The sequence below is a fragment of the Pristiophorus japonicus genome, unplaced genomic scaffold (assembly GCF_044704955.1).
Source record: "Pristiophorus japonicus isolate sPriJap1 unplaced genomic scaffold, sPriJap1.hap1 HAP1_SCAFFOLD_370, whole genome shotgun sequence".
Lineage (NCBI taxonomy): Eukaryota > Metazoa > Chordata > Chondrichthyes > Pristiophoridae > Pristiophorus > Pristiophorus japonicus.
The window spans coordinates 237,958-263,656 of NW_027253544.1; the positions used below are offsets into that span (position 1 = coordinate 237,958).

Below are 25,699 nucleotides of genomic sequence, written 5' to 3' on the forward strand. Positions count from 1 at the left end.
CCATTGAGGAGCACTTTCCTCATTATCGGTGGTGTCCTGGTGTATGAACTGTATACGTGCTCCACATGAACTCGCTGAACTTCAACTTCCAGCGATTTCCCCCAGCGTTCATTTCTGCAATTTCTGCAGGTATTTTGCTCACCTCTGCAAACTCCGGCTGAGTGTGTGCCTCCACGCCTCCAGCATGAGCTGTGGTTTGGAACAAAAGGTCCCTTGCCAGTCGATCGTCCCTGACTGCCCCTGTTATTGCCCTTGATTGTGCCATTAACAGGTGTTGATGGCCCCATTACTGGCCGCATTGTCCCTTGCAATGGCGTGAATTGCCGTTCAGCTTGCCATTGTCTCTGTCGAACTCCCCCTCTGGGTTCGACAACATGTTGGGGCATGCCCAACTGCCCTTGTCTGCCTGGAGAACTGTGTGCTGCTTTAACAATGTTGAATCTCTCTCCCAACCATTCCTTAACACAGTACCTCTCGTCTGTTCTGCTAGTGGCCATGCTCGCGTGGTTTAAATCCCAGTTTCTTGTTGCTATTGGCACGTCCTTACTATACAGTATAAATGCATACGAGGCCCATGCTTGAGAGGTCAGTCTGTGACCTGTCCTTTATTGCTTAGCACTCAAGTGCAGGAAGTGGGTGGAGCTTCCCCTTTTATACCTGAAGGTCCAGGTTAGGAGTGTCTCCCGCCCAGTGGTCATTGTTCTCACAGTGTACAACTGAGGTCAGATTATACATGGGTTACAATGCTGGTTGAATACATGACAGAGGTGTTGGTGACTGGGAGCTAATGTCGGTCAGCGGGTGATGGGTGAATGGGACTAGTACGAGTTAGGCTAAGGGCAGCAGAGTTTTGGATGAGTTCAAGTTTATGAAGGGTGAAGATGTGAGGCCGGCCAGGAGAGTGTTGGAATAGTTGTGTCTGTAGGGAACGTGGGAGGGTTTCAGTAGCAGATGGGCAGGGGCAGAGACGGGCGATATTACAGAAGTGGAAGAAGGTGTCGAAGTGTGCCCAGATCACAAGCTCACAATTTCCTCTCCCGTAAAATTGTGAAAACACAGTAACAAGGAGGAACTCTCAAAATCATTTGTTCTTGTCCTCTCTTATCTGTGACATTTGTAACCAGACTGATTGTACTGGCTGCCAGTCGAGGAGGCGGGAGCTCGGAGCAGCGCGAGTCCGGGGTCGGCGAGAGGCCTATAAAGGCCAGCGGGAGTCGAGCAGTCAGTCGAGGAGGCGGGAGCTCGGAGCAGCGTGAGTCCGGGGTCGGCGAGAGGCCTATAAAGGCCAGCGGGAGTCGAGCAGTCAGTCGAGGAGGCGGGAGCTCGGAGCAGCGCGAGTCCGGGGTCGGCGAGAGGCCTATAAAGGCCAGCGGGAGTCGAGCAGTCAGTCGAGGAGGCGGGAGCTCGGAGCAGCGCGAGTCCGGGGTCGGCGAGAGGCCTATAAAGGCCAGCGGGAGTCGAGCAGTCAGTCGAGGAGGCGGGAGCTCGGAGCAGCGCGAGTCCGGGGTCGGCGAGAGGCCTATAAAGGCCAGCGGGAGTCGAGCAGTCAGTCGAGGAGGCGGGAGCTCGGAGCAGCGCGAGTCCGGGGTCGGCGAGAGGCCTATAAAGGCCAGCGGGAGTCGAGCAGTCAGTCGAGGAGGCGGGAGCTCGGAGCAGCGCGAGTCCGGGGTCGGCGAGAGGCCTATAAAGGCCAGCGGGAGTCGAGCAGTCAGTCGAGGAGGCGGGAGCTCGGAGCAGCGCGAGTCCGGGGTCGGCGAGAGGCCTATAAAGGCCAGCGGGAGTCGAGCAGTCAGTCGAGGAGGCGGGAGCTCGGAGCAGCGCGAGTCCGGGGTCGGCGAGAGGCCTATAAAGGCCAGCGGGAGTCGAGCAGTCAGTCGAGGAGGCGGGAGCTCGGAGCAGCGCGAGTCCGGGGTCGGCGAGAGGCCTATAAAGGCCAGCGGGAGTCGAGCAGTCAGTCGAGGAGGCGGGAGCTCGGAGCAGCGCGAGTCCGGGGTCGGCGAGAGGCGTACCGGTGCAGCTACAGGGAGAAGGCAAAAAAACAAAGGTGACGTCACAGCCTAGGGGGTAAGTGATTGGCTGGTGATTGGTGAGTAGTTTTTCTTTTTCTTCTTATATTGGTCAGTAACTTTTAACATTGTTATTACCAGTTTAAGTGTATCTAAGGGTTAAGTCATGGCAGGAGAGCTCGGTCGGGTGTTATGCTCCTCCTGTACCATGTGGGAACTCAGGGACACTTCCGGTGTCCCTGACGACTATGTGTGCGGGAAGTGTATCCGCCTCCAGCTCCTGACGGTCCGCGTTACGGAATTGGAGCTGAAGGTGGATTCACTCTGGAGCATCCACGATGCTGAGAATGACGTGAGTATCACGTGTAGTGAGTTGGTCTTACCGCAGGGAAAGGGTCCACAGCCAGATAGGGAATGGAAGACCAGCAGGAAGAGTAGAGCAAGGAAGGTAGTGCAGGGGTCCCCTGCGGTCATCCCCCTGCAAAACAGATACACCGCTTTGGGTACTGTTGAGGGGAATGACTCATCAGGGGAGGGCAGCAGCAGCCAAGTTCATGGCACCGTGGCTGGCTCTGCTGCACAGGAGGGCAAGAAAAAGAGTGGGAGAGCGATAGTGATAGGGGATTCAATTGTGAGGGGAATAGATAGGCGTTTCTGCGGCCGCAACCGAGACTCCAGGATGGTATGTTGCCTCCCTGGTGCAAGGGTCAAGGATGTCTCGGAGCGGGTGCAGGACATTCTGAAATGGGAGGGAGAACAGCCAGTTGTCGTGGTGCACATTGGTACCAACGACATAGGCAAAAAAAGGGATGAGGTCCTACGAAACGAATTTAAGGAGCTAGGAGCTAAATTAAAAAGTAGGACCTCAAAAGTAGTAATCTCGGGATTGCTACCAGTGCCACGTGATAGTCAGAGTAGGAATCGCAGGATAGCGCAGATGAATACGTGGCTTGAGCAGTGGTGCAGCAGGGAGGGATTCAAATTCCTGGGGCATTGGGACCGGTTCTGGGGGAGGTGGGACCAGTACAAACCGGACGGTCTGCACCTGGGCAGGACTGGAACCAATGTCCTCGGGGGAGTGTTTGCTAGTGCTGTTGGGGAGGATTTAAACTAATATGGCAGGGGGATGGGAACCAATGCAGGGAGACAGAGGGAAACAAAAAGGAGCCAAAAGCAAAAGACAGAAAGGAGATGAGGAAAAGTGTAGGGCAGAGAAACCCAAGGCAAAGAACAAAAAGGGCCACTGTACAGCAAAATTCTAAAAGGACAAAGGGTGTTAATAAAACAAGCCTGAAGGCTTTGTGTCTTAATGCAAGGAGTATCCGCAATAAGGTGGATGAATTAATTGTGCAAATAGATGTTAACAAATATGATGTGATTGGGATTACGGAGACGTGGCTCCAGGATGATCAGGGCTGGGAACTCAACATTCAGGGGTTTTCAACATTCAGGAAGGATAGAATAAAAGGAAAAGGAGGTGGGGTAGCATTGCTGGTTAAAGAGGAGATTAATGCAATAGTTAGGAAAGACATTAGCTTGGATGATGTGGAATCTATATGGGTAGAGCTGCAGAACACCAAAGGGCAAAAAACGTTAGTAGGAGTTGTGTACAGACCTCCAAACAGTAATAGGGATGTTGGGGAGGGCATCAAACAGGAAATTAGGGGTGCATGCAATAAAGGTGTAGCAGTTATAATGGGTGACTTTAATATGCACATAGATTGGGCTAGCCAAACTGGAAGCAATACGGTGGAGGAGGATTTCCTGGAGTGCATAAGGGATGGTTTTCTAGACCAATATGTTGAGGAACCAACTAGGGGGGAGGCCATCTTGGACTGGGTGTTGTGTAATGAGAGAGGATTAATTAGCAATCTCATTGTGCGAGGCCCCTTGGGGAAGAGTGACCATAATATGGTGGAATTCTGCATTAGGATGGAGAATGAAACAGTAAATTCAGAGACCATGGTCCAGAACTTAAAGAAGGGTAACTTTGAAGGTATGAGGCGAGAATTGGCTAGGATAGATTGGCGAATGATACTTAGGGGGTTGACTGTGGATGGGCAATGGCAGACATTTAGAGACCGCATGGATGAAGTACAACAATTGTACATTCCTGTCTGGCGTAAAAATAAAAAGGGGAAGGTGGCTCAACCGTGGCTATCTAGGGAAATCAGGGATAGTATTAAAGCCAAGGAAGTGGCATACAAATTGGCCAGAAATAGCAGCGAACCTGGGGACTGGGAGAAATTTAGAACTCAGCAGAGGAGGACAAAGGGTTTGATTAGGACAGGGAAAATGGAGTACGAGAAGAAGCTTGCAGGGAACATTAAGGCGGATTGCAAAAGTTTCTATAGGTATGTAAAGAGAAAAAGGTTGGTGAAGACAAACGTAGGTCCCCTGCAGTCAGAATCAGGGGAAGTCATAACGGGGAACAAAGAAATGGCGGATCAATTGAACAAGTACTTTGGTTCGGTATTCACTAAGGAGGATACAAACAACCTTCCGGATATAAAAGGGGTCAGAGGGTCTAGTAAGGAAGAGGAACTGAGGGAAATCTTTATTAGTCGGGAAATTGTGTTGGGGAAATTGATGGGATTGAAGGCAGATAAATCCCCAGGGCCTGATGGCCTGCATCCTAGAGTACTTAAGGAGGTGGCCTTGGAAATAGCGGATGCATTGACAGTCATTTTCCAACATTCCATTGACTCTGGATCAGTTCCTATGGAGTGGAGGGTAGCCAATGTAACCCCACTTTTTAAAAAAGGAGGGAGAGAGAAAACAGGGAATTATAGACCGGTCAGCCTGACCTCAGTAGTGGGTAAAATGATGGAATCAATTATTAAGGATGTCATAGCAGTGCATCTGGAAAATGGTGACATGATAGGTCCAAGTCAGCATGGATTTGTGAAAGGGAAATCATGCTTGACAAATCTTCTGGAATTTTTTGAGGATGTTTCCAGTAAAGTGGACAAAGGAGAACCAGTTGATGTGGTATATTTGGACTTTCAGAAGGCTTTCGACAAGGTCCCACACAAGAGATTAATGTGCAAAGTTAAAGCACATGGGATTGGGGGTAGTGTGCTGACGTGGATTGAGAACTGGTTGTCAGACAGGAAGCAAAGAGTAGGAGTAAACGGGTACTTTTCAGAATGGCAGGCAGTGACTAGTGGAGTGCCGCAAGGTTCTGTGCTGGGGCCCCAGCTGTTTACATTGTACATTAATGATTTAGACGAGGGGATTAAATGCAGTATCTCCAAATTTGCGGATGATACTAAGTTGGGTGGCAGTGTGAGCTGCGAGGAGGATGCTATTAGGCTGCAGAGTGACTTGGATAGGTTAGGTGAGTGGGCAAATGCATGGCAGATGAAGTATAATGTGGATAAATGTGAGGTTATCCACTTTGGTGGTAAAAACAGAGAGACAGACTATTATCTGAATGGTGACAGATTAGGAAAAGGGAAGGTGCAACGAGACCTGGGTGTCATGGTACATCAGTCATTGAAGGTTGGCATGCAGGTACAGCAGGCGGTTAAGAAAGCAAATGGCATGTTGGCCTTCATAGCGAGGGGATTTGAATACAGGGGCAGGGAGGTGTTGCTACAGTTGTACAGGGCCTTGGTGAGGCCACACCTGGAGTATTGTGTACAGTTTTGGTCTCCTAACTTGAGGAAGGACATTCTTGCTATTGAGGGAGTGCAGCGAAGGTTCACCAGACTGATTCCCGGGATGGCGGGACTGACCTATCAAGAAAGACTGGATCAATTGGGCTTGTATTCACTGGAGTTCAGAAGAATGAGAGGGGACCTCATAGAAACGTTAAAAATTCTGACGGGTTTAGACAGGTTAGATGCAGAAAGAATGTTCCCAATGTTGGGGAAGTCCAGAACCAGGGGTCACAGTCTGAGGATAAGGGGTAAGCCATTTAGGACCGAGATGAGGAGAAACTTCTTCACCCAGAGAGTGGTGAACCTGTGGAATTCTCTACCACAGAAAGTAGTTGAGGCCAATTCACTAAATATATTCAAAAGGGAGTTAGATGAAGTCCTTACTACTCGGGGGATCAAGGGTTATGGCGAGAAAGCAGGAAGGGGGTACTGAAGTTTCATGTTCAGCCATGAACTCATTGAATGGCGGTGCAGGCTAGAAGGGCTGAATGGCCTGCTCCTGCACCTATTTTCTATGTTTCTATGTTTCTAAATGTCACTGTACATAGCCCAAGTGACCATCAGCAGGGGTGGGTGTTATCCCCAGTTTGAAGTGTATGTACACACGTCATCAAACCCACAAACAAAGCCGCTCTTTCAAAAATGGTCAATCTATAAATAATCTGCAGTGGTTTTATTTCGAATTGACTTCCTCTTTCACTGCTTCCTTAATGATACTTCCGTAACAGGAACAGATTTTGGTGTTTCATACACGTGATTGGCATCCAAAACCGGGCCATGAACAACCTCTTAGAAGCCGTACCACAACAGGAAAATGCCCAACCAGGGTATTTCCTGTAAATGCTGACCTGATATCCTATAATAAGTGGTAATGTTAAGAACGTAGGAAGAATTAGGGATGAATTATACATAATCTACAACGCACACAGGCCCTGAGGCCCAATGGGTCTGCGCCGGTGTTGATACACCACACAAGCTCCTCCCACTCGAATTACCATCAGCCGTGACTCAGTGGGTAGCACTCTCTCGGTGGGAGGGGCCAGGAGTGAGCAGGGACTGCTGGTTGTTTGATTAATGCTGGGGGTGGAGTGAGTTTGTAAAAAGTTGCTGTTGGGTTTAGGGCCATTTTGGCCCATGAACTGATGTCTGCTGAGGGACCCGGAGTGCAGGGACCCGGAGTGCTGGCCCCTCAGGGAACAATGTTCCCAGGATGCATTTAATCAGGGGAGAAAATGTTGGGGGAAGGGAGAATAAAAGACCCAAAGATTTGGGCCGGGACCCCAGGAGATTGGGAAAAGAAAACACGGTGGTGGTGCAGTGCGAGGATAAGGAGATACGAGCTTGGGACATTATCCAGGCAGTACATGAGGACTGCGGTGAGAGAAGCTGCTTTGCCTGCCGACCAAAGCCCAATGTTGGGTTCGAGGTGACGGTCAGTGGCTGAGAGGAGGTGGGAAGACTTTTACTGAGTTTGAAGGTTGGTGATAAGTTCTTGGATGTATCTCTGCTGTACTCTGAAGAGGTGGTGGTCTCATTCTTAAACCTGACGGTTTATATTGAGGACCATGTGCTAATAAAAAAGTTGGAGTCATAGAAACATAGAAACATAGAAACATAGAAAATAGGTGCAGGAGCAGGCCATTCAGCCCTTCTAGCCTGCACCGCCATTCAACGAGTTCATGGCTGAACATGAAACTTCAGTACCCACTTCCTGCTTTCACGCCATACCCCTTGATCCCCCGAGTAGTAAGGACTTCATCTAACTCCCTTTTGAATATATTTAGTGAATTGGCCTCAACTACTTCCTGTGGTAGAGAATTCCACAGGTTCACCACTCTTTGGGTGAAGAAGTTTCTCCTTATCTCGGTCCTAAATGGCTTACCCCTTATCCTTAGACTGTGACCCCTGGTTCTGGACTTCCCCAACATTGGGAACATTCTTCCTGCATCCAACCTGTCCAAACCCGTCAGAATTTTAAACGTTTCTATGAGGTCCCCTCTCACTCTTCTGAACTCCAGTGAATACAAGCCCAGTTGATTCAGTCTTTCTTGATAGGTCAGTCCCACCATCCCGGGAATCAGTCTGGTGAATCTTCGCTGCACTCCCTCAACAGCAAGTATGTCCTTCCTCAAGTTAGGAGACCAAAACTGTGCACAATACTCCAGGTGTGGCCTCACCAAGGCCCTGTACAACTGTAGCAACACCTCCCTGCCCCTGTACTCAAATCCCCTCGCTATGAAGACCAACATGCCATTTGCTTTCTTAACCGCCTGCTGTACCTGCATGCCAACCTTCAATGACTGATGTACCATGACACCCAGGTCTCGTTGCACCTTCCCTTTTCCTAATCTGTCACCATTCAGATAATAGTCTGTCTCTCTGTTTTTACCACCAAAGTGGATAACCTCACATTTATCCACATTATACTTCATCTGCCACGCATTTGCCCACTCACCTAACCTATCCAAGTCACTCTGTAGCCTCATAGCATCCTCCTCGCAGCTCACACTGCCACCCAACTTAGTGTCATCCGCAAATTTGGAGATACTACATTTAATCCCTTCGTCTAAATCATTAATGTACAGTGTAAACAGCTGGGGCCCCAGCACAGAACCTTGCGGTACCCCACTAGTCACTGCCTGCCATTCCGAAAAGTCCTCATTTACTCCTACTCTTTGCTTCCTGTCTGACAACCAGTTCTCAATCCACGTCAGCACACTACCCCCAATCCCATGTGCTTTAACTTTGCACATTAATCTCCTGTGTGGGACCTTGTCGAAAGCCTTCTGAAAGTCCAAATATACCACATCAACTGGTTCTCCTTTGTCCACTTTATTGGAAACATCGTCGTGGGACATTAAAATTTGCTCGGCAATAAAGAGGAGATACTCTCCAGGAACGCGGGAAGCAGGTGGAACCCGTTATGTAAAGATGTGCTTCCCAGAGGGGATGATGTCATTACCCTGCAACATGAAATTTGAGACAATGGAAGGACTGCAGTACTTCCGGGTACTGCATGGTAACCAGGTGAAGATTTGCTATTATTGTCTCGGACACGACCAGCTTGGAAGAAGCTGTCCAGACCTGTACTGCTATAACTGCGGTGAATCTGGACACATTACTTGGAGCTGCAAGCCAGAGAGCTGTGGGGTGTGTCACAAAGGCCCCACCCTCTGAGTGTGAGGCAGAAGGAAGCCCCTCGAGTGACGAGGAGATGGGAGAATGAGCAGGAGGTGTGAGTGGAGTGGCTGGAGGAGCAGAGCAGGCGGAGGACACTGCCGGCGAACGGAATGAGAAAAGAGCACAAGAAGAGGCAGAAAATTGCGGAGCAGAGAACAGGATGGAGATGGTGGAAAACATACCAAGTGTGGTGGAAAAGGACAAAGACAGCGGGGGGCAGCATTGGTCAAGGGCAGAGTCGAGCCATAATACGGCTCAGCTCACCCTAAGGAATCGGGTGTCCGTGGGGAGAGCGGAGGTGGGAGCGGGGTAAGTGTAAGTACTCCAAAGAAAGGCGGGGAGTCAGATATCCTGGGGAGCAGGAGGGGGCAAGACAAGGAGAGGGTGCAAGAGGCAGGAGTCTTAAAGGGGCAGCAGGACAACGAGTGGGGAGACAAAGAAGCCAAAAGGGAGCAAGATAGGTGAAGACGCACCATTGTCCCAGAGAGAGAAGAAACGGGGAGCAAGGGTCAGTGGTGGAGCTGAGGCCGCTGGGAGCGGCACTGTTGGAGAAACCACGATAGCAGGAAGACTGTCGAAGGGAGATAATGGCCCGAACTTGGTGCACTCACCGCCCGCTGCCACTGGGTTTAATGGGCGGTCTCCCCTCCCAGCCAGTTTGGTGGAGACCTCCCGCCGGCGGGCAGGGAAGACCGCTGGGAACTGTCCGCTGGTGTGCAACTCACGTCAGTGTCCTCCCGCCCGCCGAGCTGCCAGTTTGGTCCAGGCGGGAGTCCGCTGCAGCAGGGGGAAGGATCACCGCGTGGAGGCAGGTCTAAGCTCAACAGTAAGTACGAATCCCGCAAAAAAAGGTTAGTAAACTTCTTTTATTTTTATTTTCCTGCGATTCATGTGGATGGGGTCCCCTGAAGGCTTTCCAGTGTTTTTTTATTTTTTGGAAAGTTTGAATTTTATCTGTTCGCCCTCCCTGGGCCCGACTCAATCCGCGGCGGTACTTTGCCGAGGATTGCATTTGGTGCTGAGATTGGGAGGTCCCGCCCACTGCCGCCCAGATTCATGGTGTAAATGTTTTTTTTGCCGCCGAGCGGTCTTTCCAGGACTTTTCCACCAAACTCCCGCCCAAAGTACCGTCAGGTATCTCAGCGGTCCTTTGGGTGGAACTTGGGCAGAACTTAGCTTCCACAAGTTCGGGGCCGATGTATCTGACGGGGGGCAGGGACGGGAGATTACAGAAGAGCTCGAGAGTGAGGAGTCAGGGGGATGGAGATATGGAAGTGGGGGGTGGGGTGCCATTATGTGCAAAGGGAAAGGTTAGTGAGAGGCAGAAGGAGGGAGAAGGGGCAGCTCCTCGGCCTAAACCGATTGTAAGGAAGAGGCTGAAACGGCAGGGAAGGTTCAAACAGGAGGTGAAAAAGAGCCGGAGGCTGCAGGAGAAAGCAACAGCGGCCCCAAAAGTTGAGAAGCAGCTTGAGAGAAGGGAAGAGCCAGAGATTAAATGATGGGAATTATCAGGCATACTTTTATTAGGAGCCATGATACATTGGTCTCGATTAATGTGAACGGACTGAGGGGGGAGAAGAAATTGCAGCAGTTGTTGCAGTGTTTTAAAGCACTGACCTGTTTTGTCTTTTTGGGATGAGGATATCCTAGAAAGAGTTCGGAAGGTTTGGTTATGATCATTTTTAAAGTACTATAGATTAATATATGTTACGGGAGACAAATTAAACTTCAGGTTCTGATGTTACTGTGTGTTGGAGGAACGGCTGTGCGAGTGATGGAAAGGATTTGTATGATACAGTGGAATGATCACGATGTTGTAAATGTTTTTAATGTTGAATAAATTATATTAAAAAAATGTGGGTAGCACTCTCGCCTCTGAGTCAGAAGGTTGTGGGTTCAAGTCCCACTCCAGAGACTTGAGCACAAAAAAGTCTTGGCTGACACTCCAGTGTGGTGCACTGTCGGAGATGCCGTCTTTCGGATGAGACGTTAAACCAAGGTCCCGTCTGCTCTCTCAAATGGACGTAAAAGATCCCATGGCACTATTTGGAAGAAGAGCAGAGGAGTTATCCTCGGTGTCTTGGCCAATTATCCCTCAATCAACATAACAAAAAAAACAGATTATCTGGTTATTATCACTTGCTGGGAGCTTGCTGTGCGCAAATTGGCTGCCGCGTTTCCTACATTACAACAGTGACTACACTCCAAAAGTACCTCATTGGCTGTAAAGCACTTTGAGACATCCGGTGATCATAAAAGGCGCTATATAAATGCTAGTCTTTCTTTCTTTACCACTTCCCACCCTGCCATAGTATCCCTCGATCCCTTCTCCCTCATGGATGCACCAAGCCACCAGCTTCAACTGCTCTGTGTGGCATCGAGTTCCACATTCTCACCACTCTCTGTCAACAGATCCCTCCTAAATTCTTTATTTGATCTGTTAGTGACTATCTTACCTATTTCTGTCCCTTTATTCTAGACTCACTCACAGGTGGAAACAATCTCTCCACACCCACCCTATCGAACCTTTCATGGTTTTAAAGACCTCAATCAGGTCTCCTCTTCATCTTTTGCAGAGAAAAGAGTCGCTGGCTGCTCAATCTTTCCCCAAAGTTGCACCCTCTGAATTCTGAGAAGGTGCTTGTAAATCTTTCCTGCACTTTCTCCAGTGGTTCAATATCCTTTTTGTAGTATGGAGACCAGAACCGCTACAATAGTTCCAAGTGTGGTCGACGCAAGGTTCTGCACTAATTTAACAAAACCTTCCTACTTTTTTGAATACTATTTTTACAAATGAACCCTCGTACTTTGTTTGCACTCTTTATGCCTTGATCAAATTGTGTTGCTATGTTTAGAGATTTGTGTATCTATTCCCAGATCTCTGTGGGATGAGAAAAGGCAAAATGGTCCCTTCTGATCCCTCGAGAATCCTAACTTGTCACATGGTCCTATTTCAGTTAGAATAATCCCAGTGTTCCTGTACAGCGTTGAAACATTTAGCCCTCTGATACTCAGTTTTAAATGTACTTTGCTCTAATTTTTGTTTGTATCCTCTGGCCCCAGTTTGCTGGTTTACTTTGAAGCAGTAATCTAAATAGCAGCAAGAGAAGCGGGTGTATCAGGGACCCACAGCTACCAGTGTGAGGAACCAATAACGAAAGAAAGATAGACTTGCATTTCTACAGACCTTTCACAACCGCAGGAAGTCCCAACACACTTTACCGACAATGAAGTAATTTACAAGTGTAGTCACTGTTGTAACATCGGAAACGCAGCAACCAATTTGTGCACAGCAAGATCCCACTAGCAGCATGTGATAATGACCAGATAATCAGTTTTAGTGATGTTGGTTGAGGGATAAATCTTAGCCAGGACTCCGGGGAGAACGCCCCTATTCTTTGGTTAGTGCCGTGGGATATTTTACATCCACCTGAGAGGGAAGACAAGGCCTCGGTTAATGTCTCATCGAATGATGGCACCTCCAACACCGCAGCACTCCCTCAGTACTGCACTGGAGTGTGATCCTGGATGATGTGTTGAGGAGTGCGGAGTGGGACTTGAACTCACAACCTTCTGACCTGGAGGTGAGAGAGTGACCCACTGAACCACACCTGACCAGCCTTGTTCTCCCGGCCCCACCTCCACCTTCGAAGAAGCTGGTACTCCTGGCCTCACTTTGTCTGGTCCACTGGTTCCGGCCTCCTGTGGTATGCCCAGTGAGTGAGAGGCAGGGAATGCCGGAATTCTCAGTGTTGGGAGTCCCTCACTTCACCACCTCCTACGTCGCTGGCCTGTTTGGGCCGGGCAGAGGCCTCACCCCTTACCAGACCCAGCAGGTTCACCCACGTAAGGGCAGGACCTGGGTATCCAGGGCCCAGGCCCAACTTGTGGCCTTTTTACCAAAGGTCCACCGGAGTTACTGCAGGAATGTGCCGGAAGGGATGCAGATTTTCAGCTCCGTTGAGAGGATTTCTCAAGTGTTACATTTCTAGTGATATTTTAAGAATATTTGAAAATTCTGGACGGGAATAGACCCACGGGTCCACTCAGCCTGGCCCATACTGTGCTTCTCGACTCGAACGGGAAATACTGCATTCAAAAGCGATTGGTACAAACTAGTTTCGCTGCTTGTTTGTAAGTGTCAACTGTGGCTCAGTGGGTCGCTCTCTCACCTCTGAGTCAGTATGTTGTGGGTTCAAGTCCCACTCCAGGAACTTGAGAACATAGATCTAGGCTGACACTCCAGTGTAGTGCTGAGGGAGTGCTGCACTGTCGGAGGTGCTGTTTTTCGGATGAGACAAACTGAGACACTGTCTGCTCTCAGGTGGATGTAAAAGCTCCCATGGCACCATTTCAAATAAGAGCAGGGAAGTTATCCCTGTGTCCTCGCCAATATTTATCCCTCAATCAACAACAAAAACGGGCTATCTGGTCATTATCACATTGCTGTTTGTGGGAGCTTGCTGTGCACAAATTGGCTGCCCCGTTTCCCACATTGCAACAGTGACTACACTCCAAAAGTACTTCATTGGTTGTAAAGCGCTTTGAGACATCTGGTGCTCGTGAAAGGCGCTATATAAATGCAAGTCTTTCTTTGTGTGAATATGTTTTTCCAGAGGACGGCCCACTTGCTCTTGTTATTCGTTCCTCTTTATGTGGTTTGTACTTGAGCTGTGAGAACCCTGTAAGGAAGTTCAGTGACAATCAGCTATCTCTGAAACATCGACGGTAGCATATTATACAGTGTGTGAATGAACAGGAATTTCATCTTTTAAAAATAATTAATTTGAAATGTTTGGCCCGAGGCTCACAGCCGTGACTCTGACCCTCTGTGTCGCAGTGGGTAAGTAAATGCCCAGAGTGGGGGCATCCAACCTGGGTTTGGTTTCATATGATCACATTTCTGAGTTTGATTTCGCGATTGTGGCCGGGTGGTGTGAGTCGGGTATTTTGCAGTCAGATATTTATGTTTAAGAATTGAGATATGTTGGGATTTCTCATGGTTCAGTGGACAAATACCCGGTAAGATGTGACACTGAGCCAGACTGCCCAGTTATCCCACTCCTGGTCTGTGTGTGTGACTGCTGGGGTGTGGAGACCAATAGGATCAACTGCTCTTCCAGGCTGAGAAGCCATCCACGATGTATTGTTCAGATTCACTTGTGAAGAACAGGCGTTGGGTGAGCTATCAGTAGGCTGGCCCCTCCTGTGAGGTAAGAAACAGTATTATACTAAAAGCAAAGGCTGACACAAATGCACGGCAACGTGGAAATAAAGCAACAAAGGGATACAAAGAAAGTAAAAGCTGCATAAAGGAATACAGAAAAAACTGGTGAAGATTATCAAAGCAAACAGCAGAAGTTATCATCAACAACAAGAACTGGTATTTATATAGCACCTTTAACGTAGTGAAACTTCCCAAGGGGCTTCACAGGAGTATGAGAGATAAAATTTGACACCGAGCTGCATAAGCAGAAATTAGTGCAGGTGATCAAAAGCTTGGTCAAAGAGGTATGTTTTAAGGATTATCTTGAAGGAGGAAAGAGAGGTAGAGAGGTTTAGGCAGGGAGTTCCAGAGCTTGGGGCCCAGGCAACAGAATGTACGGCTACCAATGGTGGAGCGATTATAATCAGGGATGGGCAAGAGGGCAGAATTAGAGGAGCGCAGATATCTTGCGTGGGCGGGGGGCAGGGATTGTGGGGCTGGAGGAGATTACAGAGATAGGGAGGAACGAGGCCATGGAGGGATTTGAAAACAAGGATGAGAATTTTGAAATCGAGGCATTGCTTAACCGGAAGCTAATGTCGGTCAGCGAGCTCAGGGGTGATGGGTGAGTGGGACTTGGTGCGAGTTAGGACACGGACAGCCGAGTTTTGGATCACCTCTAGTTTACGTAGGGTTGAATGTGGAGTGTGTTGGAATAGTCAAGTCTCGAGGTGACAAAGGCACTGATGGGTGTTTCAGTTTATTTGGAGAAAGGGAGCAGCTGAAGGGGAATGTGGGCCCAATAAAGACAGATACAGGCGAGACTATAATAGATAATAAGGGCACGGCAGACTTGGGCAATGGAAACTTTGCATCCATTTAGAAGAACATACTGGAGTTAATGCATGTAAAAAATGTCACTGTGTAAATATTGTGACTGAAGAGAGACAGATCTCCAGGACCTGCTGGTTACCACCCCGGATATTAAAAGAAACCAGTGAGGAAATTGTAGATGTGTTTCATTGTTTTCCAGAGTTCTCTAGAATCAGGAATTATGTCCTTGGTCTGGAAAATTGAAAATGGTGCTCCATATTTGAAGTAGGGAGGAGGCAGAAAGCAAGGGCCCAAGTTTCGGGCCACGCCCCGACTGGACGCCCGTTTTTCACGCCACAAAGTGTGCCTTAAAAAAAAAACTTACCTATTCTCCGGCTCCCTGCAGGTCCTCTGGAGCTGGGCGCGGTGCATCACGAGCTGTGGGGGGCGGAGCCAGGTCCCTGCTCTGAAAACAGTGCCGGGACCTCTGCACATGCGCGCTACAGTGGGCGCGCATGTGCAGTAGCTCCAGGTGCCCAAAACTGTGTGGGAGGGGCCTGAAGCACACAGCCCCGAGCCCTGGCCGAATAGCCTCACTGGGGCTGCGTGGATAAGGCTGCACCTCCCACGCCCAGCTCCTGATTCCTCCCGACCCGACCCAACCCCCCCCCACCCCCCGACCCTCACCTCCCCCCCCCCGACTCGACTCCCGCTCCCCCCTACCGGACCCGACCCGACCCCCCCACCCTCCGACCTTCACCTCCCCCCTCCCGACTCCTAACTCGACTCCCGCTCCCCCCCCGGACCGGACACGACCCCCCGCCGACCCGACCTCCACCCCCACCCACCCCGACCCGCGATCCCGACCCCCGCCGGACCACGGACCCTGGACCCGACGGCGCCTACCTGGAAATCCGGTGCTAAAAACAGGCCCAGCCCGAAGTCTTGGGCCCGGCCCGTTCAGCCTCCCTTTCCTTTCTCCCTTCTCTCTCTCCCTCCCTCCCCCTCCCTTCTCTCCCTCCCTCTCCCCTCCCCCTCCCTTCTCTCCCTCCTTCTCTCCCTCCCTCCCTCCATTCTCTCCCTCCCTCCCCCTCACTTGTCTCCCTCCCTCCCCCCTCCCTTCGCTCCCTCCCTCCCCCACTCCCTTCTCTCCCTCCCTCCCCCACTCCCTTCTCTCCCTCCCACCCTTCTCTCCCTCCCTTCTCTCCCCTCCCCTCCCCTCTCCTCCCCTTTCCCCCCCTTCTCCCTGCCGCACCCCCTCTTCCCCCCTCCTCCTCCCCACCCCCTCCTCCCCCACCCCCTTCCCCCTCCCCTCACTGTCAGAAACACAGACTCTGACAGACAGAGAGATAGAGACACACTGGGGCGGGGGATGTCCCAGCACACTGTTGGAGGACTCCCGGTGCTGCAGTCGGCAAGTAGAAAATGTTTTATTTATTGATTTTTTTATTTTAAAAAAATGTTTGTTTATTTTGTTTTGATTGATTTATTGGTTGATTTATTAATGTATTTATCATTTATTATTGATGATGGCTCTTTATTTGTAAAACTGAAGTGTTTAATGTTTGTAAACTTCCCTTTAAACCCTGCCATTCCCTACGCCTGATTTGTAACCTACGCCTGATTTTGTAAGTGTCGACAAGGTTTTTCTGAGCGTACAAAAATCTACACTTACTCCATTCTAAGTTAGTTTGGAGTATGTTTTCACTGCCTAAACTTTCAAAAGTGGCCGGACACGCCCTCTTTTGAAAATAAAAAGCTGTTCCAAACTGAAACTGTTCCAACTGACTAGAACTGGAGCAAACTAAATGCCGAGAATTGCAATTTCTAAGATACTCTATTCTAAACCAGTTGCTCCAAAAAAACAGGAGCAACTCAGGCCAAAACTTGGCCCCCAAGTAACTACTGACCTGTCAGTTTAATGTCAGTTGTGGGGAAGTTGCTGGAATAGATCACCAGGGACAGAGTGACCGAGCACGTGGACAAGTCTGAGCTGATCAAAGAGAGCCAGCATGGATTGTGAAGACTAGGTCATGTCTGGTTCATCGAGCTGAATGTGTTTAGGAGCTCACTCACATGGTGGATAGGGGAGTGTCTATGGATATGGTCTGCATGAACTTCCAGAAAGATCAGGTTCCTGACAGATTATGAAACATGAGAAGGCATGGAATTGAAGGGGACTCAGTGACATGTGTTGGTCATTGGTTGAGAGATAGGAGACAGTGACAGGTACTCTGATTAGCAGCATGTGACAAGTGGTGTTTCCCAGGGATCGGGACTCAGCTCTTCACCATATTTATTAGTGATTTGGATGGAGGGATTGAGTTACACATCCAAGATGGCACTGAGTTAGGAGACACAGTAAGTTGTGCAGATGTGAACAGGAAGTTACAAAGATACATAGACAGACTCAGTGAGTGGGCAAAACTATGGCAGGTGGGGTTTATTACAGGGAAGTGTGAGGTCATCCATTTTGGATCCAAGAAAGACAAATCAGAATATTTTTGAATGTGTTTTACTTGTATGGGGTGTTTGTGAACATCATTGAGTGGGATACACCTATTTATGTGTCTCTATCTATACAGCAATCTATATTAAAATACAGCCACCAGTGGATTTTACGCAGGAATTTTTGAAAGAACATAAACTGATTATATTATACAAATATATATTAACTGTCCAAGTGCTGCAGCAAAGTAAAAGCCTCTTTCTTCGCTGAAACCACCTTTAGTGTTTTGAACTTGCCTTGTAGTCAGCAAATACACGAGGATGGGTCACAGTGCTTTGAAACGTAAACCGCTGGTGAACCAGTGAAAGTGGGTTAACAGCCTCGGGGGCAGGAAGCAGTGGCAGCAAAGGTAAGAAGGGTATTAGTTCACCAGTGCCAGCTGCTCCCTTCCTTTATTGATTTGTTGCTAGCCCATTCTCTCTCAATTCACCAATGTTGCTGTTAATCCATTCATCTGCTGATGTGCCTGCTGCTTCAGGAATTGATTTCCGTGTGTCCATGGCTCTGGAGTTGGTTCAGTTCTCACTGTCCCACTAACTTACTGATTTGTTGGTATTGCCACTGCTCCCATTTATTCACTGATGCTCACAACTCCATTCGTTTTCGAACCAGAATTTGGGGTTTGCAGTTCTCCGTGTGTTTAATCCGGTCCGCCAATACTTGGAGAAGCCGGGCTCCCCCTCGCTGTTTGCCGAGTGTGTTTGTGGCTGCACAAATCCAATTGTGGGCTGCAGCCCGACCCATTCAATGAGAACAACTTGTATTTATAGTGCCTTTAACGTAATAAACCCTCACAAGGTGCTTCTCAGGAACGGTATCAGACACAATTTGACACCGAGCCACATAAACAGATATTAAGCCAGGTGAAGAGGTCGGGTTTAAGGAGTGACCAAAAGGAAGTAGAGACGGAGAGGTTTAGGGAGGGAATGCCACAGCTTCGGGCCCAGACAGCTGAAGGCACGGCCACCAGAATGGTGGGGCGAAGGAAGTGGGGGATGCACAAGAGGCCAGAATTGGAGTGCAGAGTTCCCGGAGGGTTGAAGGGCTGGAGGACCCCCGACAGTGTTCATCCCCTCCCCCTCCTCCGACCGTGTTCACCCCTCCCCTCCCCCTCCTCCGACCGTGTTCACCCCTCCCCCGACCGTGTTCACCCCTCCCCCAACCGTGTTCTCCCCTCCCCCGACCATTGTTCTCAACTCCCCCTCCCCCGACCGTGTTCCCCCTCCCCCGACCGTGTTCCCCCTCCCCGACCGTGTTCACCCCTCCCCCTCCCCCGACCGTGTTCTCCCCTCCCCCGACCGTGTTCACCCCTCCCCCTCCTCTGACCGTGTTCTCCCCTCCCCCTCCCCCGACCGTGATCACCCCCTCCCCCGACCGTGTTCACCCCCTCCCCCTCCTCCGACCGTGTTCACCCCCTCCCCCGACTGTGTTCACCCCCTCCCCCTCCTCCGACCGTGTTCTCCCCTCCCCCGACCGTGTTCACCCCCTTCCCCTCCCCCGACCGTGTTCACCCCCTCCCCCTCCTCCGACCGTGTTCACCCCCTCCCCCGACTGTGTTCACCCCCTCCCCCTCCTCCGACCGTGTTCTCCCCTCCCCCTCCCCCGACCGTGTTCACCTCCTCCCCCTCCTCCGACCGTGTTCACCCCCTCCCCCTCCTCCGACCGTGTTCTCCCCTCCCCCTTCCCCGACCGTGTTCACCTCCTCCCCCTCCTCCGACCGTGTTCACCCCCTCCCCCTCCTCCGACCGTGTTCACCCCCTCCCCCGACTGTGTTCACCCCCTCCCCCTCCTCCGACCGTGTTCTCCCCTCCCCCGACCGTGTTCACCCCCTCCTCCTCCTCCGACCGTGTTCACCCCCTCCCCCTCCTCCGACCGTGTTCTCCCCTCCCCCTCCCCCGACCGTGTTCACCTCCTCCCCCTCCTCCGACCGTGTTCACCTCCTCCCCCTCCTCCGACCGTGTTCACCCCCTCCCCCTCCTCCGACCGTGTTCTCCCCTCCCCCTCCCCCGACCGTGTTCACCTCCTCCCCCTCCTCCGACCGTGTTCACCCCCTCCCCCTCCTCCGACCGTGTTCTCCCCTCCCCCTCCTCCGACCGTGTTCACCCCCTCCCCCGACCGTGTTCTCCCCTCCCCCGGCCGTGTTCTCCCCTCCCCCGACCGTGTTCTCCCCTCCCCCGACCGTGTTCTCCCCTCCCCCGACAGTGTTCATCCCCTACCCCTCCCCCTCCCCCGACCGTGTTCTCCCCTCCCCCGACAGTGTTCATCCCCTACCCCTCCCCCTCCCGTGTTCATCCCCTCCCCCGACCGTGTTCTCCCCTCCCCCGACCGTGTTCTCCCCTCCCCCGACCGTGTTCATCCCCTCCCCCTCCCCCGACCGTGGTCACCCCTCCCCCTCCCACGACCGTGGTCACCCCTCCCCCTCCCACGACCGTGTTCTCCCCGACCGTGTTCACCCCCTTCCCCCTCCCCCGACCGTGTTCACCCCTCCCCCTCCCACGACCGTGGTCACCCCTCCCCCTCCCACGACCGTGGTCACCCCTCCCCCTCCCACGACCGTGTTCTCCCCGACCGTGTTCACCCCCTTCCCCCTCCCCCGACCGTGTTCACCCCTCCCCTCCCACGACCGTGTTCACCCCCTCCCCCGACCGTGTTCTCCCCCTCCCCCTCCCCCGACCGTGTTCTCCCCCTCCCCCGACCGTGTTCACCCCCTCCCCCTCCCTGACCGTGTTCTCCCCCTCCCCCGACCGTGTTCACCCCCTCCCCCTCCCTGACCGTGTTCACCCCCTCCCCCGACCGTGTTCTCCCCCGACCGTGTTTACCCCCTCCCCCTCCCTGACCGTGTTCACCCCCTTCCCCCTCCCCCGACCGTGTTCACCCCCTCCCCCTCCCTGACCGTGTTCACCCCATTCCCCCTCCCCCGACCGTGTTCACCCCCTCCCCCTCCAGAGTTCACCCCCTCCCCCGACCGTGTTCACCCCCTTCCCCCTCCCCCGACCGTGTTCACCCCTCCCCCTCCCACGACCGTGTTCACCCCCTCCCCCTCCCCTGACCATGTTCATCCCATCCCTCTCCCCCGACCGTGTTCACCCCCTCCCCCTCCCCGACCGTGTTCACCCCCTCCCCTCCCCCGACCGTGTTCACCCCCTCCCCTCCCCCGACCGTGTTCACCCCCTCCCCCTCCCCGACCATGTTCACCCCCTCCCCCTCCCCGACCGTGTTCACCCCCTCCCCTCCCCCGACCGTGTTCACCCCCTCCCCCTCCCCGACCATGTTCACCCCCTCCCCCTCCCCGACCGTGTTCACCCCCTCCCCTCCCCCGACCGTGTTCACCCCCTCCCCCTTCCACGACCCTGTTCATCCCCTCCCCCGACCGTGTTCATCCCCTCCCCCGACCGTGTTCACCCCCTCCCCCGACACTGTTCCCCCCCGACCGTGTTCACCCCCTCCCCCTCCCCCGACCGTGTTCACCCCATCACCCCCCCGATCGTGTTCACCCTCTCCCCCTCCCCTGACAGTGTTCACCCCCTCCCCCGACCGTGTTCACTCCCCCTTCCCCTTCCCTGACCATTTTCACCATCCCCCCTCCCCTGACGGCAAGCAGTGAGTAGCATGGTATGGGGCAGTGGGGAAGGCAGTGAGTAGCATGGTATGGGGCAGTGGGGAAGCAGTGAGTAGCATGGTATGGGGCAGTGGGGAAGGCAGTGAGTAGCATGGTATGGGGCAGTGGGGAAGGCAGTGAGTAGCATGGTATGGGGCAGTGGGGAAGCAGTGAGTAGCATGGTATGGGGCAGTGGGGAAGGCAGTGAGTAGCATGGTATGGGGCAGTGGGGAAGGCAGTGAGTAGCATGGTATGGGGCAGTGGGGAAGGCAGTGAGTAGCATGGTATGGGGCAGTGGGAAAGGCAGTGAGTAGCATGGTATGGGGCAGTGGGGAAGCAGTGAGTAGCATGGTATGGGGCAGTGGGGAAGGCAGTGAGTAGCATGCTATGGGGCTGTGGGGAAGGCAGTGAGTAGCATGGTGTGGGGAAGCAGTGAGTAGCATGGTATGGGGCAGTGGGGAAGCAGTGAGTAGCATGGTATGGGGCAGTGGGGAAGGCAGTGAGTAGCATGGTATGGGGCAGTGGGGAAGCAGTGAGTAGCATGGTATGGGGCAGTGGGGAAGGCAGTGAGTAGCGTGGCAGGGGGCTGTCATGTTTGACCATGAACCACCTTGCCCCCATCAGTAACCCTCCCCTTTGTTATGATCTGGAGTGCACTGCCTGAAAGGGCGGTGGAACCAGATTCAATAACAACTTTCAAAAGGAAATTGGATAAATACTTGAAAAGGAAAATTTTGCAAGGCTATGGGGGGAGAGCAGGGGATGGGAGTAATTGAATAGCTCTTGCAAAGGGCCAGCACAGGTACCATGGGCCGAATGGCCGCATCCTGTGTATGTTTCTATCTGAGACCCAATTATACCAAAGGCCAGGAGCCAGGTTTACAACTTTATAATTGCTAAATTTAAAGAGATGAGGGAAGGATTGAGACAAATGGATTGGAGGATTGACCCTGATTCAGAAACCATCATTCTAATTGGTCAAGTGGCTGCCAATGTGGAACTAAGGGAGGGGCGGTGGACAAGGGAAGACACATATAATGGAACTTTGAAAAGATAAATTGCAGATAGTGAGCAGTTGAAATAGCTGTTCCAATGGGAGTTTGTTAGCTGCCACGTTCGGGGGGAATGGAGTGAGCCAATGGTACCTACTGAAGGGAGTCACTGTTGTACATCCCTGTGCTGTGAAGGGATTCTCTCTTTAAATAACACATTTATTGTATTGGGAATGGAAAGATCTCCTGCTGAAACTGCTCCCCTTTATTTACTGTATCGCTCAGGTTTTCAGAATGCAAATTAAAAATCAGATTTGACCACAGGTTTATCAGCAGCAAGACCAGTGTTTCATTCTTCTCATTCTACTCACACTCTGCGTTTCGTATAAGTCTTTTATTTATTTTATTTCTCCCATTAGGCCTCCTTTTGTCTTCTGCACGCATCACTTTTGCCCTTTAACCTTTTCCAGATCCCCACCGGAGCACTTCACAGGTCATTCTCTGGGGTCTTTAACCCGGAGTGGGTCTTGGGAAGTGGTCTCTCTGCACCTCCCGGGTCTGTATAAATACTGCTGGTCGATTTTAACCCAGAGTGGGTCTTGGGGAGTGATCTCTGCACCTCCCGGGTCTGTATAAATACTGCCGGTCGATTTTAACCCGGAGTGGGTCTTGGGGAGTGATCTCTGCACCTCCCGGGTCTGTATAAAGACCGCCGGTCGATTTTAACCCGGAGTGGGTCTTGGGGAGTGATCTCTGCACCTCCTGGGTCTGTATAAATACTGCCGGTCGATTTTAACCCAGAGTGGGTCTTGGGGAGTGATCTCTGCACCTCCCGGGTCTGTATAAATACTGCCGGTCGATTTTAACCCGGAGTGGGTCTTGGGGAGTGGTCTCTGCACCTCCCGGGTCTGTATAAATACTGCCGGTCGATTTTAACCCGGAGTGGGTCTTGGGGAGTGGTCTTTCTGCACCTCCCGGGTCTGTATAAATACTGTCGGTCGATTTTAACCCAGAGTGGGTCTTGGGGAGTGGTCTCTGCACCTCCCGGGTCTGTATAAATACTGTCGGTCGATTTTAACCCGGAGTGGGTCTTGGGGAGTGGTCTCTGCACCTCCCGGGTCTGTATAAATACCGCCGGTCAATTTTAACCCAGAGTGGGTCTTGGGGAGTGATCTCTGCACCTCCCGGGTCTGTATAAATACTGCCGGTCGATTTTAACCCAGAGTGGGTCTTGGGGAGTGGTCTTTCTGCACCTCCCGGGTCTGTATAAATACCGCCGGTCGATTTTAACCCAGAGTGGGTCTTGGGGAGTGATCTCTGCACCTCCCGGGTCTGTATAAATACCGCCGGTCGATTTTAACCCAGAGTGGGTCTTGGGGAGTGATCTCTGCACCTCCCGGGTCTGTATAAAGACTGCCGCCCACTCCAGGCTGGGAAGAGGGCACAGAGTGTCTGCTGGAGGTGAAGATCCGGTGGCCCCTGGCGGCCCGACAATTTCCAGGTAAATGGGGGAAGTGGGTTGGAGTTTGGGGCAAGGGAGATTTGTGGCCGCACAAAGGAGATTTTTTGACTTGCCTTGGATGGGGGGGTGGGACTGTGGATTCAGCAGGGGTCGGGGGGGGAGGAACTGTGGATTCGCGGAGGGGGGGAGAGTGTGGATTGAGCGGGGGCGGGGGGCGTAGTGGACTCGGGGGGTAGGGGGGAGTGTGTGGATTGAGCGGGGGTGGGGGGAGGTGGACTCGGGGTGGGGGGGGGAGTGTGGATTGAGCGGGGGTGGGGGGCGGTGGACTCGGGGTGGGGGGGGGAGTGTGGATTGAGCGGGGGTGGGAGGAGGTGTGGACTCGGGGTGGGGGGGGGTGTGGATTGAGCGGGGGCGGGGGTGTGGTGGACTCGGGGGGTGGAGGGGAGTGTGGATTGAGCGGGGGTGGGGGGAGGGGTGGACTCGGGGGGTGGGGGGAGTGTGGATTGAGCGGGGGTGGGGGGAGGTGGACTCGGGGGTGGGGGGGGAGTGTGGATTGAGCGGGGGTGGGGGGGGTGGACTCAGTGGGTGGGGGGGAGAGTGTGGATTGAGCGGGGGTGGGGGGGGTGGACTCAGTGGGTGGGGAGAGTGTGGATTGAGCGGGGGTGGGGGGAGGTGGACTCGGGGGGTGGGGGGTGTGTGGATTGAGCGGGGGTGGGGGGGGGTGGACTCAGTGGGTGGGGAGAGTGTGGATTGAGCGGGGGTGGGGGGAGGTGGACTCGGGGGGTGGGGGGAGTGTGGATTGAGCGGGGGTGGGGGGAGGTGGACTCGGGGGTGGGGGGGGAGTGTGGATTGAGCGGGGGTGGGGGTGGGGTGGACTCAGTGGGTGGGGGGGGGAGTGTGGATTGAGTGGGGGTGGGGGGAGGTGGACTCGGGGGGTGGGGGGGGAGTGTAGATTGAGCGGGGGGGGGGGGTGGACTCGGGGGGTGGGGGGGAGTGTGGATTGACCGGGGGGAGGTGGACTCGGGGGGGTGGGGGGGGAGAGTGGATTGAGCGGGGACGGGGGGGGGTGGACTCGGGGGGTGGGGGGGTGGATTCAGTGGACGCAGCCAAGATCTCACAAAGAGAGCTCAAAAAGCTTCCCAGCTGGGCTGATTAATGATGAATGGTGTTCAGTAAGAATAAATGAAAGGTGCCGTATATATCGGGAACGGTAGCATAGTGGTTATATCATTGGATGAGTTATCCAGAGGCCTGGATTAATGATCCAGAGACATGAGTTCAAATCCCACCACGGCCGCTGGGGAATTTAAATTCAGTGAATAAATAAATCTGGAATAAAAATCCAGTGTCAGTAATGGTGACCATGAAACCACTGGATTGTCATAAAAACCCATCTGGTTCATTAATGGCCTTTAGGGAAGGAAATCTGCCGCCCTTGCCCGGTCTGGCCTATATGTGACTCCAGACCCAGTGCAATGTGGTTGACCCTTAACTGCCCTCTGAAATGGTCTAAAAAGCCACTCAGTTGTCATCATCATCATAGGCAGTCCCTCGGAATCGAGGAAGACTTGCTTCCACTCGAGAAGTGAGTTCTCAGGTGACTGAACAGTCTAATAGAGGAATTACAGTCTCTGTCACAGGTGGGACACACTGTGGTTGAAGGAAAGGGTGGATGGGACTGGTTTGCCGCACTCTCCTTCTGCTACCTGCGCTTGGTTTCTGCACGCTCTCGGCGACGAGACTCCAGGTGCTCAACGCCCTCCCGGATGCTCTTCCTCCACTTAGGACGGTCTTTGGGCCAGGGATTCCCAGGTGCCAGTGGGGATGTTGCATTTTATTAGGGAGGCTTTGAGGGTGTCCTTGAAACGTTTCCTCTGCCCACCTGGGGCTCGCTTGCCGTGTCGGAGTTCCGAGTAGAGCACTTGCTCTCAGTTGTATAAGGCGGCTCACCACCTCCTTCTCTAAGGCAATTAGGGATGGGCAATAAATGCTGGCCTTACCGGCGATGCCCACGAATAAATGAATAAAAATATTGGAAATAAACAATAGGAGGTACCCGTGCCCCAGGGGAAGGACAGCACGTGTTGTGGGGGTAGGTAGAGCAAACCCAGAACAATAGTTTCAGATATAAACAGGGCAGGAGGGCACAGTCAGGATTGTAAAGGCCAAGTTCAGGACTCAGTTATTTGAAGACGGTGATCAAAAGCTGGAACAGGTTCCCAGGCGAGGCCAGAACACGGGACAGGTTTACAAACTGCTGGACGCTGC

The 25,699-nt window shown here is 52.5% G+C and overlaps 1 protein-coding gene across 2 annotated transcripts in view; it reads left to right on the forward strand.

Annotated features, from left to right (window-relative positions):
- Positions 1-13,522: 13,522 nt before the first annotated feature.
- LOC139250427 (uncharacterized) overlaps positions 13,523-25,699 on the forward strand; it is a 95,057-nt gene continuing 82,880 nt past the window's right edge. The window contains exon 1 of one of the 2 annotated variants that reach the window (XM_070872822.1): positions 13,523-13,694. In XM_070872822.1, coding sequence (XP_070728923.1) covers positions 13,643-13,694 — 52 coding nt within the window. In that variant the 5' untranslated portion in view covers positions 13,523-13,642. Of the gene's footprint in view, positions 13,695-13,951; positions 14,065-25,699 lie in introns of those variants that run through there. The other variant, XM_070872824.1, reaches the window with a different exon arrangement.